This window comes from Schistocerca gregaria, chromosome 2 (genome assembly GCF_023897955.1).
Source record: "Schistocerca gregaria isolate iqSchGreg1 chromosome 2, iqSchGreg1.2, whole genome shotgun sequence".
In the NCBI taxonomy this organism is placed as follows: Eukaryota; Metazoa; Arthropoda; class Insecta; order Orthoptera; family Acrididae; genus Schistocerca; species Schistocerca gregaria.
Window position 1 is genome coordinate 1,047,311,478 of NC_064921.1, and position 18,649 is coordinate 1,047,330,126.

Genomic DNA, 18,649 nt, shown 5'->3' on the forward strand with positions numbered 1-18,649 from the left:
ATTCTGTGAAAACCGAAAATCAATAACAGTTTCCATTTCCGCAATATTTGCTGTGCAAGTAGTAGGTGATTCATCCTGCATAATTTTCGCTGTTTTAAGAGGAGGTGTTGTGGTAGTATGTTCAGTCTCGAGCCTTATCTGTCAGTTAACCGCCCACTGAACTTCAGGTCTACTGTGACCGTTCGACAACATACATCTGCGCTAGAGACTGGGCGACGAAGCGTACAAGGAACACTGCACGTCCTGCAGTTTCACCCCTATAGCTCACAGATTGTGCGGCGATTCAATCTACGAAACCATGTGTCGTGTAGGCAGTTCAGCGGTAGTTGTTAAAATGAACAACAAAGGCAAAAAAAGAAAAAGAAAGCGGATTGTCAGAGGAAGTCCACATCCGCCTAGCCTTGAGAGACACAGATGAAACAATGTATATCTCATAATGCTCAACAATCGATGGAAACCGTTCCCTATTTGTTTGGAAGGCTCATTATTTCCCATAAAGGTGACATTCCATAGCATCATAGCATACGGGATTCACTTATCTTCATCTCTGCGATATCTTGCTGTCTGAGATCTTAAAAGCAAAGTGTGTGGTTATCAAAGAAGTGTAATTGAAGACGAAATCATGGCCACTGCAGGAGACATTTTAACGGAATCACTGCCATTCCTCGAGACTCGCTGCACCGAGCATCCCGGCGTTTCAATAAAAAGGCTATTAAGATGTTGTTGTTGTTGCAGTCTTCAGTCCTGAGACTGGTTTGATGCAACTCTGCATGCTACTTTATCCTGTGTAACCCTCTTCACCTCCCAGTAGCTACTGCAACCTACATCCTTTTGAATCTGCTTAGTGTATTCATCTCTTGGTCTCCCTCTACGATTTTTACCCTCCACGCTGCCCTCCAATACTAAATTGGTGATCCCTTGATGCCTCAGAACATGTCCTACTAACCGATCGCTTCTTCTGGTTCCACAAACTTCTCTTCTCCCCAATTCTATTCAGCACCTCCTCATTAGTTATGTGATCTACCCATCTATTCTTCAGCATTCCTCTGTAGCACCACATTTCGAAAGCTTCTATTCTCTTCTTGTCCAACTATTTATCGTCCATGTTTCACTTCCATACATGGCTACACTCCATACAAATACTTTCAGAAACGAATTCCTGACACTTAAATTAATACTCGATGTTAACAAATTTCTCTTCTTCAGAAACGCTTTCCTTGCCATCGCCAGTCTACATTTTATACCCTCTCTACTTCGACCATCATGCGTTATTTTGCTCCCCAAATAGCAAAACTCCTTTACTACTTTATGTGTCTCATTTCCTAATCTAATTCCCTCAGCATCACACGACTTAATTCGACTACATTCCATTATCCTCGTTTTGCTTTTGTTGATGTTCATCTTATATCCTCCTTTCAAGACGCTATCCATTCCATTCAACTGCTCTTCCAAGTCCTTTGCTGACTCTGACAGAATTATAATGTCATCGGCGAACCTCAAAGTTTTTATTTCTTCTCCTTGTATTTTAATACCTACTCCAAATTTTTATTTTGTTTCCTTTACTGCTTGCTTAGTATACAAACTGAATAACATAGGGGAGAGGCTACAACCCTGTCTCACTCCCTTCCCAACCACTGCTTCCCTTTCATGCTCCTCGACTCTTATAACTGCCATCTGGTTTCTGTACAAATTGTAAATAGCTTTTCGCTCCCTGTATTTTACCCCTGCCACCTTTAGAATTTGAAAGAGAGTAATCCAGTCAACATTGTGAAAAGCTTTCTCTAAGTCTACAAATGCTAGAAACGTAGGTTTGCCTTTCCTTAATCTTTCTTCTAAGATAAGTCGTAAGGTCAGTATTGCCTCACGTGTTCCAGTATTTCTACGGAATCCAAACTGATCTTCCCAGAGATCGGCTTCTACTAGTTTTTCCATTCGTCTGTAAAGAATTCGTGTTAGTATTTTGCAGCTGTGTCTTATTAAACTGATAGTTCGGTAATTTTCACATCTGTCAACACCTGCTATAAACGCCAAAAGGGAGCATATTTTACTAATGTCATATTTAAGCAGCGAAGAGACAGTTTGTGACATTCTGTAATAAAAATATAAATGGAATACTTTTATGCATAAATAAAAATGTATGTCTCGTTCTATCTTTCCTGTAAGATTACTGGCGACGGCTGTTGAAGGCGGGGTTAATATAGAGACAGGTAAGAATCAAAGAGTCTCCTAAATGAATCAGAACAAACATTCAGCGTCTTGTCTACTTTCATTTCTATCGAAAAATAGAACTGTGAGGGACTTAAGGTTCACAAAAAATTTTAACGCAGAAAATTAGTGCAGCGAGGGTTGAAACCATTTCTTCCACTATCAAGATAAGGAGAGAACAAGAATTTTCTTCACGCAGAGGTATTAATACCCGAGGGCCTATAGACACTGATGGATGTGGCTCTAAATCTACATATTATGGATCACTATGAAGTGTGCAGCAGAGGGTACTTCTTATTGTAACATTAATTGAGATTCCGTCTCAAGATATTCACGGATCTTTTTTAATCTCGAATACATGAAGGTTGCTTACGTATAACGCTTCTGGGGAAAGATTTCGTCGATTCCTTATAAGGACGCAAATCCAAAAGTTTTTCTTGGTGTAACTATTTTTCCATGAAAACTGTTTAAGCGTGCAGGTCTCTAACGCAACATACTGCAGACATCTTCGTAACTTAATGTGAACATTACCGGGATACACAATCAAACAATCTTTGTTTCATAAACATTCAGTACAGAACTACTATGTTCACGAAATATATTGACACAAATGCATAAATTCCTATTTGTCACACAAGCACTCTGCACGTACTTTTAGTCAAAGATATGATGATATTGTAGCAAAGCAATATGTCATGTTGGAATTTTATGGTTTTAGAGTAATGATTTTAGAGCTGGGGTAGTCATACCCAACGCTCTCTCATGTATCTTTGGTAGTAGTGAAAATTTGTAATCACCCTCCGGTTCCACAGTAATGGAGATTTCTAAAGTTGGGCAATTACTTTATAAAATTTATAAAGCAGACGTGTAACAAGTTAAAGTGTTTAACAGTAATTACTTACCAACCACTGTATGTAAAAAATTTATAAAAACGTGTTGAAGTTTTTTTTTTTTAAATCAATTCCACCTGCCTCCACCATGAAACGTGGAACGCCAATGGCATTAAAGATGACTTTAGTTTTCCTGTTTAATGTTTGTTGGTCCCGCTATATTCTTATTGATCACTTAAAGACGGCTATCAAGTCATCTTTCTTTCCGATCACACCTGACCGACGAACAATCCCAGCACGCCTCTGCAAGGCAACAGATTTTATCCTCAGCTTTTACTTGTTAAAACAGTCGCCCACAGTTTCGTTGCGAATATACCCTGGATCACATGGTTATATTTTCATTTTAGTTGTCCTACAATTTCACAGTTCTACAATGAAATTCAGGCCCTCAGAACTCAACTGCACATACTGGCATCTTCTTAAAGTATAAATTTCATCTCTCCGAGTATATGAAATAAACTGGTTGCCAGGTGCATGTTGCTTCTTTATTTTCGAGTCGTGTTTCGTGGAAGGTCATTTGGTTCACATATAAGGGAAAGTCAGTGGATTGTATCGGACAACATTTGTTTCCAGACTTCAGCACTAGTCGGCTATTAGCAACACCAAACGTATCGCTGCAGTGTGAGCAATAGAAGAACGGAGCAAGCCAAGTCACACAATTCTGAATCAAAACAGTGCGCTTCCGGGTGGCAACAAGTTATTTCCAGTGAGTTCTTCATTGTACGAACTTCGCTTTGGAGTGAAGTGTTTTCTTTGCCACTCAGCAATATTACATTGTTATTGTGTCTGTGATTACATCTGATATTGTTCCCTATATCATAGGGTGTGACAGTGCTTTAGTTCAAGTAATAACCGTTGGAATAACAATCAGAATTTGTCTTAAAAAACAACATTTTTTTCCGAAAACATTCAGTGATAAACAGGAAACGCTAATGTACGATCAGTAAACTTTTGCAGAAGCCTGAATACAGCCTCATATTTATGAGGGTTAAGCACGTGTGAATTGTGCCCCTACAGGGCTGCACAGTCTTCACGTGTGAGGATTTTTTCACTAAAGTTTAACCTAATCTCTTGATTGTGGTCTATTTATCTTAATAACATGCTTTTTGTGGTGGACATTTTCGCAACAGCTGTATGTCAGTTACAGTAGTTCAAAGGGACAACATCTTTTGCGTGCTGCGCGTTACGTTTTGTTTATTTAACTTGTGCATCCAGACGCGTTTTGCCTTAGTTACAAGGCATTTTCAGTGGGTCTCCTGAAATATTTGGTTTCACGTACGGGCTATAGATTTAAAACAGTCTATTGAAGTTTTTATAGCAAAACGCAAAATTTCTTACAGATCAGCTTATAATTCATTATTTGTAACATAATAACTTGATTAGGGATTTTTGTTTATTGGAGTCAACTTTGTCCTAGCCTGGAAACTTAGTACTGACGAGATGTAACTTATACTTACTTTATTGTAACGTTTTCATTGTAAAACAAAGCTTACTTTATCATCTAACGTATTTTCTTCTCACGTTTAGTTTTATAATTGTATCTGTATTACAGAACTGTTTACTGCGTAGAGTGTTCCAATACAGCTTTCTCGAAAACATAATAATTTCGAACAAGATCTTACCTGTCCGATACTATCCGATTTTCCCATATGTCGCAGTGGAGGTGCGTTGATTTCAATACAACCTAGGATGTTCTTCCCATGACTTTTGAGTGCACAAATTGTAACTATACTGCGTGATATTTACGACAGCACGAATTGTGGGTGCGGTAAGGACGACCTGTACTGTGCGTAACTACACGCAGTTCCATCCCGTCAAATAATTTAAAAACACCACACGAAACGGACAATAAAGATGGTACGAACATAAGTGTGAAGGGCGTACTGCAACCAGGTATTCTTTTTCAGTGGCACAGAGGCAATTAACTGGATGGGAAAATAACTATAATTTCTAACGCGGCCAATTCACGACCGATGCAGCAACTATAATCAGCTTAAATCTATTCGTATCTGAACTGATGACCGGTGAACCATACGCTGAATTGATACGATGTGAAGTAATTTAATATACAGACTGCCAACGGATCAGTTTCATTGCTCCAATATTTCTTTCAGATGTTAATTCATAGTTGATATACGAACATACCTTCATACTCTGCAACTGCGAATAGAAAAATTGGATTTTGCTGTAGGTCAGTTCGAGGGCGTTTGCCAGAGAGAGGTAGTAGTCTCTGGCATCCATTGGGCTTGTGATGAGGAGCTCCGCGCCCAGTTCTTTGTGGCAGCCACTTGTACCCTCCTGCTGGTAGTCAGAGGGAGCAGCAGGAGGGAGATCCACGTCCCGCTGCCATGGCTGGTCGTCTGTAGACTGCCGGCCCGTTCAGAGCCGCCTGTTGTCTGCACTGCTGACGCACTCCTGAGTCAACGTTGTAGCAACTATCTACTGTCACCAGGACCAGATAAGCGTCCTAACAAACGACAAACAAACCAGCGGGAACAACAGCTCACTTGAACGCAGGAATTATTCACGTCCACAAAATTTACCAAACTGTCAAACTTTCTTAGTTTTTTTCCTTGCGTTTCTCCCGTATGTTATGTGTACATAGTATGTCCTATGTCGCCAATGTTAAGTTATCGAATTTTGTGGCCCATTGTATTGGAAACTTTTTAAGACACCAACTTATAGTTTTCCATAATTATTTAATGCACCTTTCTATATACACTGCACTCCGTCCTCAGGACACGAGTGGTCTACCGGGACCATACGACCGCCGTGTCATCCTCAGTGGCGGATACGGATAGGAGGGGCGTGGGGTCAGCACACCGCTCTCCCGGTCTTTATGATGGTTTTCTTGAACGGAGCCGCTACTATTCCGTCGAGTAGCTCCTCAATTGGCATCACGAGGCCGAGTGCACCCCGAAAACTGGCAACAGGGCATGGCGGCCTGGATGGTCACCCATCCAAGTGCCGACCACGCCCGATAGCGCTTAACTTCGGTGATCTCACGGGAACCGGTGTATCCAAGTCCTTTGCCTCTAGATATACTGAGTTAGAATTATTACTAAACTTATACTGTGGGACATGTTACCCTTTTATTCGAACACTCAATATTTTGACAGAATTTTGTAAATAAATGAACACAAAAACAAAACAACTCAGGATATTTGAATTCTTCTAGTTCCATCTGTGTTGATTCTCACACTTGGCATGCTGTGTAAATTTCCTGTCTCTACCATCAGTGCTTTAAAACTTTTTTATTCCACATTCTTATACAGACTTTCATTTCTGCGCCTTTTATGCATAGAATTGCCCCGACCCATAGTCTGTGTCTTCTTCAGTGTCACAACAGCCCAGTCCTTGCCTCTTCCATTTCTTTCTTGCTTCTTTTGTCATTTGCTGAGCAGCTAACTCTGCTTCACGTACACGAAGCTCATCCAGTTCCCGCAGTCCTTTAGCTGTGTTCTGTCCAAATCTTACCCGTAACTTCTCCAGAACCTCACTTCTTTCATAGTTCTCACCATTAAAAGTTATTGCTGCATCGGACACTGCAAACTTTAGAGTCATAAGGCTAACAAATACATTTTTAGGCACACGGTACCACACAGCGTTATTGAAGGATTCATTCACATTCTGGATCTTCCCAAGTAAACACTTCTTTAGTAATTATTATAAAGAATCCGCCTCGACTGCAAATAGAAACCGGATGTTGATCTAGGTTTCAGCGCGGATAACCACGTCTACTTCGGAACACACTAAAACTAAAAACTGCCCAAAGAAGCATGGTCCAACATTAACAAAGAACGTTCAAAAGCGCAAAAGACTCGAATAAAATGTAAAATAAACGGTACGTGTGTACGATGTCAATAGCTGTACTTAGCTCAAACGTCAGAAGCGTGCTTCCTCACCCCAGCCAACGTTCGGTGGGCCGCGGGCTCGCAGGTAGAGGTATGTTACGAAGAAGGCGTCGTTATCCGCCCGGAAATCTAGGTCAACATCCAGTTTCTAATTGCAATCGAGGCGGATTCTTTATAACAATTAAATTGTTCACGAATGCTGACGAGCTGCAATGTTACAAGTTCTCACTTCTTTAGTAGTTTACGATTTGCCAAATCTCTGTAAATTGGTTTGATTGCCTCTATTACGGCCAAAGGAAGAGAATGTTTATGTGTAAATTCATGCAGGGTCCCACCAAATTCAGCTTGCCTGCATCTACACCAACGGTTAGGTGAAGGTGTTTTCAAGTACTTCACAAGAAAATGCAAGTCTAATATCTGTTACCCACAAATTTGCATTTCTTGAAGTTGCTTTTACACTCAGTCATTTTATTTACGTGTAGAAAGCAACTGAAGGTACCTCACTAAAAAACAGCCGACAATCACACTACTTGCAACAAAAATTAGTGTCAGAAACAAAGGACGCATTTGTTTATTGGGTAATGCCAACTTCTGAGACGTAGCAGTAGGCACAGAACAAAGCAATTCACAGCCTTCTAGATTGTGTTGTTTCCAAGATATGACTGCTCAACTGGGGCAGTATATGCATAGCTGCGGAATTTGACAGTCACCCGTCAACTTTCAAAATATTATTTGCAGGTCTCACAAATGTCTGACATTAATGTATTATATACCAAAATGTTCAGGGAAGTCCGAAGTACATTGTGTAACAGAAAACATAAAATATCAAATTTCAACGAATTTCACGTAAAATGTCCACTGGGGCACTCGATTTCAGGATTTGGCAGATTTTATTTTATGATTTAACTTTGTGGCTGGATTCCCTTCATAACGTCAGTCGTCGAGGTAACATAGGTGAGGGAATTCACTCGCCGTACGTGACTGTGTGTGATGTAGTGTGGATTCACAAACACCTTTATTTTTATTACAATGAAATGAACACCCTTAGCTGTTTACAGGCGTTGACATACGTGAATGGGGACAGATAAAAATGTGTGCCCCGACCGGGAGTCGAACCTGGGATCTCCTGCTTACATGGCAGACGCTCTATCTATCTTTCTTTTTAACGTCACGCGGACCACTTTTTTTTTATTTAGCAACGCGTTAGCGCGTTTTTTTTTTTAAAGAAAAAGTAAAATAAAAATAAAAACGTGGTTCCTTCGCTTTATGGTCCAACAACGCGACCACTTTTTTTTTGGTAACAGGAAGGCAGGGTAAACAAACAATCTTTATTAGTACAATTGTGCTGCCCCAGGGGAAAGTATCGAGACAGCAAAAGCAATTTGGAAACCATAAAATATAAAATCAACGTAAAGGCCGCCCTCTTTTTTTTTCTTTTTTTGTGACATGAATGAAGTAAGTGACAATCATAGTCACAGGCGGGAGTGAAAATGAAGTTATCATCTGCATCACAATCCCTGCAGCACGCGGTGTCGCATCATAAACCTGGCAGCAAGCCATACAATCTTGACCATCTCTGCCAATGTGGGCGGCATGTATTTCTCCTGCGTCGACCATTCGAAGAACCATCATCTGAGGCGGTTTCGGTGTTTACCATCGTTTTTTTTCTTTCACGTGAACATAATCCAGTCATAACTGACACCAACAGGTAGGGGCCAGCTTCCTTCTCAGTGTGCCATGTGCCAATTTAATTGAACTGCACACTACTGTCTCTAGTCGTTCTGCTGCAGGAGTCTTCTCAGTTCTGGGACACGCCAGCTGTCGGGCGGATTGTGAAAAACACTGCCTAAAAATTGGAAAAGTAAGTCCTGTATTTCGTATGACTCCGTATGAGCTCGTGTTGTTCTTGTAAATATATCCAATAATCCATCACGGACTTAATACCGTACGAATACAAATATTTCGTCGCATGTCCAGCGTTCTAATTGACCGCATACGTCTTTTGTTTGGGAAAAAAAGGTCTTGTCAGGTAGAAAGAGGACATGCGATGTGATTTCTGTGTAGTTAGTGCGCCGAAGGAAGGCCAGTACTCGACGCGTCAGCATCCAGACGTCCCTCGCTGCGCCACACACTAAACCATGTTCTTCAGTTGCTAACAGTCCACAGTTTGTGCAAAGAGGAGAATCTGTAACACCATAGCTCTAATGCTGTACGGATTTATTTTGCTTTTGTTTTATTTAATGTTACATCATTGAGCTTCTGTAAATGTGTTTGTTTGAATCAATAATATAAAATTGTTTACTCCTTTCTTTGTAAGAACTCCGATGTCATGATATGATTCTATGCGGTGTAGTGTATCGGTCAATTAAATTCTTTGTCCCATTTGGAGGGAACAAAACTTACTGTATATAATTGTAATTTTTGTGTGAATAATTTTTGGTAGAAATGTTAATATGTGCAAATGTTCTCTTTTATTTAATGTATTTGGTTACTGTTATGTAAACTGCTGATCCGCCCTTAGGGTTCTCAGTTCTTCTGTATGTAAAAGTTGTTGAGGTTCCCCTTGGGAACGGAACTGTGTAGCGCGCGCAAATTGTGGTTGGCCCATGTAGAAAAGGTGGAACAAGAGTCAGTCGGGGGCGAGCCACCAGTCGGGGACGATCTATGAGTCGGGGACGAGCTACCAAACTGTGCACGGCCATGTAATACTGGCACATTGACCTGCTTCCGAGAGAGGATTTTTTCTGCTACTTTCCAATGCCTCGGATGGATGGATAAATAGCTGGAACGACTCTGGAATTGGTATTCATAATCGCCACCACGAAAGGTCAGAGTCCAGCAATTCTGTCTGCAAATCCGCCTGTAAGAGGTCCACAATTAAAGAATTTGTTGCTAGCGCACTCGAGCTGATGTAATTTCGATGTATTGCTCACGCGCTGCCTGCGATATGTAAGCTGGAAGAGAATCTGAGACCAAAGAGCAGTATTGACTGCAGTAAGAACTGTGCAAGTTGTTGCTAGCGAGCAGTCGTGTCTGGTGTATCGTGTTGGCTGGGCCTGTCGTGTGCAGCGATGGCAGAGCCTGAGCGTTGTAGGATAAGGTAAAAGCAGCCTCGCGCATATGTAGTATTGTTACATCAAGTCCCATGTAAATGTTTTTAAAAAATCTGTTAATAATAATCTTTCTCATGAAAAGTAACTTTTGAAATTCATCTCAATTTAAAGAATTCACTAATTTCTCTAATCCTTGGCCATCCCGATTATTGAAAAGAAAAATCAGCTCTTTCCTTTTATATAAGACAATTCTATCGGCCAGCATTGCACGCCTACCGACTTGCAGTTGCCACTACATTGCGCAATCATTGTAAAGGAGTACTATAATAATGTACAGTGAAGGATCAGCTAAATGGATGTGTTAGTGTGGTCAAATATAAGGTAATTTACAACTGAATTTATGTACCTACCTTGATTTTTCTCCTTATCATAACACCTCTCAGGTTCCTCTCCGTTTGAACTAAAGTGATTACCGAGTGTCCCTACTGAAATGACATTAAAGACCAGTGTTTTTGCTAATTAATGCCTCTTGAACGTAGTAAAAAGAAAGTTAAAGTTAATGATGCTTGCTAAAAATAATCTTCCTAGTAAAACTGCTTATTAATGTGTTGTTGCCAACTTCAAATTAAGAGTTCTTAAGACTGAGGCATATAAAGTTTTGCTTCGTAAATGATCTCATTACTGCCTGTTGTAAATCACAGAAGGTGAGTCAGTATCTTACATATATGTTAATTTTGTCTCTCAATGTAGTAAGAGTGGAAAACTGCAGTATGAAACGCTGTATACTCATGTTTGCTAAGTGTTTGTCTCTGTTGTGTATTAGAAGTGCATATGAATAGTATACCAGGATCCACAGTTCATCTATTGTGTTAATGCTCCGTAACAATAACGGAAAGACCATTAATTATGAAAACCATAATTTCTTTATTGAAATGATAGTGAGAAGCAACCTGTTAGTGGATTCCAATTAACTTTCATTTAAATAGTAAAGTATTTAACTGAGAGAGACTTAAGCTATATCCAATTAATGATTCTGCAGTGAATAGTAATAATAACGTTATAAAGACCATCCAGTTTGTGTAAGCTCTGAAAGTAATAGTGTGTTTCGGTATCTGTTATAATTTTGCAAATAGTTTGTGCTGTTCCAGTTGTTAGCTTCAATCTTAAAACATACGTATGTGTCAAGATTTCACTGCACTCGCGTGTGACAAAGCATAGGTTGTGTTTATCCATTAAAGTTACTAATAACTATTTTCTTGAACGAGAATGTTAATCATTATCTTGCCTAGTTAGGCTGGCGACCGTTTTCTTTACCCGTTAAACAGTGCAGATAGGCAAGATTTTGTTTGTTACTGTTCGAATATTTACTTTCATTTTCCAATAAGCCACTTCCTTTAGGTACAACACGGTCAACATAACAAAATTCCTCCCAGAGGGTAACACTGCTCTGTTGCGTTGTGGCATAATTGCTTCAATAATATAGTTTTATCACACAACCTGCTTCCTGCTTTGAGGTTACGGTACAGCGGTAGCAGACGGAAGTGTTATAAATCGACCATATGAATTGTATGTAGTCGACTCCTGGTCACAAGTTTACAGTTTATAAGAATATACACATTGATCTCGCTGCTGTTGACAGTAATGGAGTATGCACTGCACACCTAATGTGGTTCCACGTTATCGACCGATATTTGAATTCCATTATGTTGCAGCCATGTTGATCCATCAAGCACCTATAGATCTCCCGAGTCGTGGGTATTCTCGTCGAAGGTACTTTCAGACGAACATAACTGTAATCAACAAGAAATGAGGCAATGTGTGCAAGAGAAGGTGAAATATTGCCCACCGCATTAGGGGGTTCGTACGAAGGCGGAACAAGTACTTCTATCAGAGCTGACGTTATGGTATGCTTACGATGTTGCCAAGTTCGTATCATCGCTCGCATGTAAAGCGCCAGAGCTTGGTGTCCCACGTTTGTGGGGTTGATGCCACCGTTCCGGGACTGTAGCGTTAATGTGTCATATTTGATCTTAAATAACATCCCAGTACTAACATAGTAACCAAAGGGAGCCATGAGGCGGGCTGCAATACCCTTCTGTATTGGTAGGATCTGCGCTAAATGGGGCAGTCGTGACGCTATGCGCACGTTAGTGTATGCCACACGTTGGATCATGTCAAAGGTTCTCAGTGAGTTGTTGCTTATCGTCAGACGAACATTCTGCAGAAGCCGCCGATAACTCGCAGCCGCTGACCGCCGTAGTGAACGGGTAAATGTGATCCCCAGACATCTCAGTGATTCCACCGCCTGAAACGGTCCCGGTATGTCTTCCAGACCCCATCCAATGTGCATAATTTTGGATTTAGTCATGTTAACGACACTGCCTGCCACCGTCCCGTAAGAGTCTAGATGTTCAACAGCCTGACGCACTTCATGTCCTGATCTGACAAGGAGGATCATGTCGTCCGCATATGCGCGGCAAACGAAAGTGTTCTCATTAAGTGCTATCCCAGTAAGTGAGCGCCTCATAACACACATCAGCGGCTCAAGCGCTACCGCAAACAGCATCATGGAGAGTGGGCACCCTTGTCGGACTGAGCTGTTAATGGGAATCGAGCCCGCTTCCCCACCATTTACAATCAACTACTGTGTAGCCCCTCGTATGAGCCTCATAACGATGGAGATGAAGACAGGTGGAATCGCCATTCGGCTCGTGACTAACGACAAGAAGTCATAGTTTATCCAGTCGAACGCACGATCGAAGTCCACGGATATCATCGTTTGCTCGCATTTTACACGTTTCCGCAAGGGCGATAACGTCACGGTATTCACTTAACGCCGAGGAGATGTTGATTCGCACCCCTAGGCAAGCCTGATCAGAGGATATTGTCCTGGATATCGCCAGCTTGAGACGAGACGCTAGTAGTCGTGCAAAGTTTTTATAGTCGGTGTTTAGCATAGTGAGAGGCCGATATTGATTAACACTCCGACTCCCTGCCACCTTCGGGATGAGAAGAAGAAAGCCCGTCACAAAATCCGACGGTAGGCGCATGTCCGGAAGCATCGCCTCATTGTACATCGACAACAACTCTGGAATTTTCATGCCCACGAATTCTCGATAAAACTCTAGCGTAATCCCATCTGGCCCTGGTGATTTATGGGCCGCTCCTTTTGTGAGTGCCACCTTTATATCGTCTTCTCTGAGTGGCTCCATAAGCGCTGCCTTATCCGTCTCTGTCAGTGTCGTTTGCAGATGTTGCAGTATCTCTTCCCCCACCCGACGGTCTGTCGGCGTACCGGCATAGAGATGGCGGAAATGCTCTAAAAATTCTTTTGCAGTGTCCTGTTGTGTTGTCAGTTGACGGCCATCTAAACCGTGGAGCACTGTTGCCAATGCCCGGCGGTAACGTGTGTGTTCCCATGACACATGGTGCATCGAGGTACGTTCCTCAGTGATGGTGTCGAGAGATCTTGCCCGTATTGGGATGCCACCGAGACGTCGTCGCGTGATCGATAGGATTGGTGCCTTGACACGATGAACTTCCGCATGATGTTCTGCAGACGGCATCTGGAATGACAGCTCATGAAGTATGGTGTAATAGTAATCAAGAGTGTATTCTTGCCATCTCGTCTTATCCCGAACATACTGTATTAGAGCTCTTCTTATTGCCGGCTTAGTACACTATAGCCACCATTGAAGCACGGAGGTATATGTTGGTAGACGGCGTTGACATGTGATCCATACCGCCTCGACTCTCTGACGACATTCGGGCTCCGCCAAAAGTGACGAATTGAGCTTCCATGTCCCGCGGCTTCTCCACACACTTTGCCTAGGGAGTGATAAGGTACAAATGTAAGCCAGATGATCAGTAAATGCCGCAGGCCATCGTTACGCGGCACCACCTTATTCTGTAGGCCAACCGAAACATATATTCGATCGAGTCTGCTCGCCGAGTGACTGGTATAAAAAGTATATCCCTCACGGTTCCTATGCATCAGGTCCCAGGTGTCGCTTAACTCCAGGTCCCGGCACAGCACATGCAATTCACGACAGGTATTGTAATGTGGAGTCTGGTCTTCTTGGGCTAAAACACAATTGAAGTCACCACCTATAATGAAATGATCGAATCTGCCGGTAAATAAGGGCAAAATCTCTTCCGAATAATATCTCGCACGCGCCCGTCTGTTGTCTGTGCCGGAAGGGGCATAAACATTGAGAATGCGAATTCCATTAACAGTCCCTTTGCACATCCGCAGAGGGTCGCCCGACGGACGTGTCCCTGCGGCATTAGGTTTCTTGAGATGCGGACGGATGCGAATCCCCACCAGTAGAATGGTCCGCATCGGTGAGCTGATATTATTGGGGTGCTCCAAATTTTCCTGTGCGGCACTGATGTGTGACATCTGTTGTTCTTTCGCAGCATTAGACTCCGCGGCAGAAGAGGTATCAGGCACCTGAGTGGATGCGTCGTCTGAACGACATGACATCTTTTCACCATCCAAAGTCATATGGTCATATCCGAAGCTTGTGGTTTCAAGTCAGACAGGTCCATAGAGTTAGACTCATCTGGGCTCCCAAGAAGAGAAGGGAGAGTCTCCGCAGAGTTTAGTCGGCGCTTCTTGCGGCGCTTTGGCGAGCGTTGTTTGCGGGCCCTAACCTCGGCCTCTGGTGTTGGCAAATCTTGTATCTCCTGCTGTCTCGCCACGGCCACAGCGCCCTGGGGCCATTCCACTTCAGCTTCCCTGCCTACAGGGATGCTGTCATCCTCTTTCTGCACCGCCTGTAGTGTCTGAGATTGGAGGTTGGTCGGAGCCATTCCTTCTTCAGTTGGGTCCGAAGGCTCCTCAATCAACTGCGGCGTCGGTTCGACAGGGTGTTCCGACCTCAGCGTCACCTCCTCGCAAAGCGCCGTCACGTAAGTCATCGGTAGTGATGTCGGTGTAGTGGGATTCTGGAAGTCTCCGCTGGGGAGTTGCACGAGTCTCCTCTGCATACAAGCAGATCGCAGATGTCCTTCACCACCACACCCGGAGCATGTCCGTAGCTGTCCATCATAGATGACAATAGCTCTACAGCCGCCGATGTTGATGTACGATGGCACATGTTTCGTAAGGGCAATCCACACCTGTCGGACACCATTGAGCACTGGACGTGTTAAAACTTGCCCAAGGTTCGGCCGTATGACTGATAACTCTGCCATATGGCTGGAGTGATTCAGTGACCAGTGCTTCGGGTACCTCGAAAGGCAGCTCGAAGACTCGAATCGTACGCACTCCCAGGCCCGAATGAGCCACTAAAACTTCGCCAATATGATCATCCAAGTATCGGAACTGGAATCCTCGTTTGGCGGCTTCGATGATCCTATCCAATGCTGCGTCGTCAATCATCTTTACGTACAGAGTGCTGGTCACGATTGATAAATGAATTCCAATAACCTCCGTGTAAGTAAGATGGACTTCGTCCCTCAAGAAACGTTCGATTTCGAAAGCCTTCGGTCTTGCATACTGGTTACAGAACGTGAACTGTATCGTGGTTTTTCGGATATTGTGTGCCATTGCGTTCGATTCAAACAGTAACACACGCGAGTAACGACGGTGTAAACACCGCTTGTTCCGCGAACGTTCGCAGCCGGGACGTCAACAAGTCCAAGCTGCTCCGCGGCTAAAGGCGGACTAGGGACTCGAACCTGGGATCTCCTGCTTTCATGGCAGACGCTCTATCCATCTGAGCCACCGACGACACAGAGGACAGCGCGACTGCAGGGATTTATCTCCGGCGCGCCTCCCGCGAAACCCACATTCTCAACGTATTGTCCCGCACTACATTCGTAGTGGCCCCGCCCATTATACTCATTGCCGATTCCCGTAAGAGTTCGGGGGGAGGGGGGACTGTTTGTGCATTCGCACAGTAGAAGAAGATGGTCCAGTGGCCGCTGAGCCTTATTATTTTTGGTTAGATTTGCAGAGAATTCACCCATCGCACTTGTCAAGAGTACTGTGACGTCTGCTCATTAGCGAGCATTCTTGTACAGCATGTGATTCCTGCTTCCAAAGAGTGCAGCTGTGTCAAAACACCTAATCTCACTCGCCCAGTCAAAGATCTTTTTAATGCACGATCCACGTATGTGTCATTTCCAGAGGCTTTCCAGAGGCATAGCCTCCAAAATCACCTCAACTGAATACAAGTAACTGTTGGCATTGGCGATATCTAAAAGAACGCGTTTATCACGGACATGTTTGATCGCTGCCTGATAAGAAGGCCTGTATACAGCAACCTGTTGCTTAGATTCAACAAGACCTGCTGCGAGCAAGTGATGACAACACAGGCGCAGCAACTCTTCGACCTCTCCGTTGCTCACACTGAAGCAATTGTGTAAGCGGCGATTAACATCCCAGAGATGTTCGGGCTCACATGCAGTTCCTCTTCGTCGAAATGTCTTGGTTCAAACTCGTCTAGGAGGTGAATCGCACGTGTCGCATTACACTCCCTAAATTATACACTTATGACCCTTTGGTTAAATTGTCTAGCCGATGGTAGGTTTGCGAAATTGTATGAAACATACAATGTTAATATAACATAAAACAACAGTAATAATAATATCGGGGGCTATATTAACGATCCATAAATGATGCAGGTCACACAGTTGCGACTTGGTTAGAATAACGTTTATTCAGAAAGCAAACTAGTAGCGAAAGTAGTCATACTTAGAATTACTATTAAACTCGATCGAATATCCATTTGGCACAGTTCGATCATTCACAATCTCATCGCGAATTACAGGTCAAATTCTCCACCTTCTTAACCACGAAGAAAGTTAGAGTCCACATCACGCGCGCGGCTGCTCACCGCTCAGAGACTAAGACCCGTGACACCACACAACGCGAAATTTCCCAAGTCATTTCACGTTTCCCGCGCGCCGAACATCCTCGCTCAACTGACTAGGGCAGTTCCCTTTCCTAAAGCCGTCCATCTCATTGGCTACTACAGCTTATTCTACATTATCTAACATTTTAACATATTTAAATAATCAAAGTTTGACCACTTTCACGTTCTAAATAAAGTAACAATAATAACCATTACATAATAAACATTAAATTCTTTTACATAGAACTCATACAATTCATTCTTAACTTTGAATGTCACGGCTAGAAGCGTTGCACCAATGTGCTTTCTGATAAATAAATGAGGAACAAAAGTAACTGTTATGCACTGAACATTACAACAAATATTCTATTACCTAATGATTCAATAAGGTGTTATACAGTCATCGTTCAGTGTGTTTTGTATGGAAGAAATGATGATATGATGCTTAACTGAATATACCGACAATTTAAATTTACTATGTTTTTAAACAAATAAAGCTACAGAGTTGATATTTACAACCTTTGTCATTTTAATGATGCGCTTCTATATGAAATGTCGACCAAAGCGTGCCGACTTTAGCATTCACGTCTTTGATGCAAAACATGTTAAGTTGACTTAAACAGTAATCCTAAACTATTATAGATATGATCAATATTCAAGTTTTATTGAGATCACTATGAATATTTATGTAGGATGGTAGTTTAAAATTTAGATTAAAATTTCTGTGGCTTCATTCCCTGAATTACTACAGAATTAAATAGTTTTCAAAAATGTTCCCCTTTATGGCTGATCTTAGGTCCGCCATATTTAACACTGCTTCCTCTCATTGGCCACAAACAGCTTCTACGGGGTTTCCATATGATGTAGGTTCTCATCTGTCTGTCACTTAGGACTTGATCAGCGCAATAGACAGTTGTGAATTTTCCCATCTTGAGCTGAATCTACGCTCTTTGTTTCACGCGGTCCTGAACGACAGAGTTCGTTTTGCAATTCCTGAAGGCTGACTCTTTCGGCCATATACTTAAGTGAGTACGAAATGCTCCTTAACTCACAAGTAAAATCAACATTATGTCATTCTCATTTGTATGGCCATTTCTGCCCATGTCCAACGCCTAATTCATTACATATGGAAAGATTTCTATATGTCTTTCTTGCATTCACAGCGCCAGATTTGCACATGCTGGCCAAAAGTGGAACATTTTCTTTTTCAACGTAAATCGGTTCCGCGTTAACGCTCTAGAGTATCTACCAAGTTTCACCTGATTTCCCAGGCGTATAAGTTACGCATTCAAATAATACACGTCTCCTTGATACACAACGCCTCTCTTATATCGTCTCCTCCTGGAGTTCGATGATGATATTCAGTATAATGTATTTTCTTGTATTAATGTAATCATATGCTGGCCCCAAATCGATGAGCCACACTTGACTCGATTAAACAAGTGTTCTGTAAGTGTAACAAGTGATTCCCTAATGTGGAGAAAACCAGGAGGGACATAACCCTTAGAAAAAAGACTGAATAACCAATGAAAGTGTAACATTCTCCCAGTCAGACTGCGGAATGTCTGAGGTCTTAAATTAACTGAACACTAATGGACAAACACCCTTTCAACAGAAAACACCGGATTGTTACAATTAATGTGCAACAACTCACAGCAGTCTAGTGAGGGCTTTAATTATCGTATGGCACAGAAATCTGGTAAATATTCTAATAGGTTAATGTGGAACAGGTTTACACCGGAGGAAAGTTAGTTCCAATTTTGGCTACCAGGTGAATCGAAGAA

The 18,649-nt window shown here is 42.4% G+C and overlaps 1 protein-coding gene across 1 annotated transcript in view; it reads right to left on the bottom strand.

Moving 5' to 3' along the window:
- LOC126336101 (uncharacterized) overlaps nt 1-14,925 on the bottom strand; it is a 101,958-nt gene extending 87,033 nt beyond the window's left edge. Inside the window, exons 1-2 of the mRNA XM_049999581.1 lie at nt 14,659-14,925; nt 5,241-5,462 (exon numbers count right to left, since the gene is read on the bottom strand). Coding sequence (XP_049855538.1) covers nt 5,241-5,462; nt 14,659-14,925 — 489 coding nt within the window. The remainder of the gene's footprint in view (nt 1-5,240; nt 5,463-14,658) is intronic.
- Between the last annotated feature and the right edge of the window lie 3,724 nt (nt 14,926-18,649).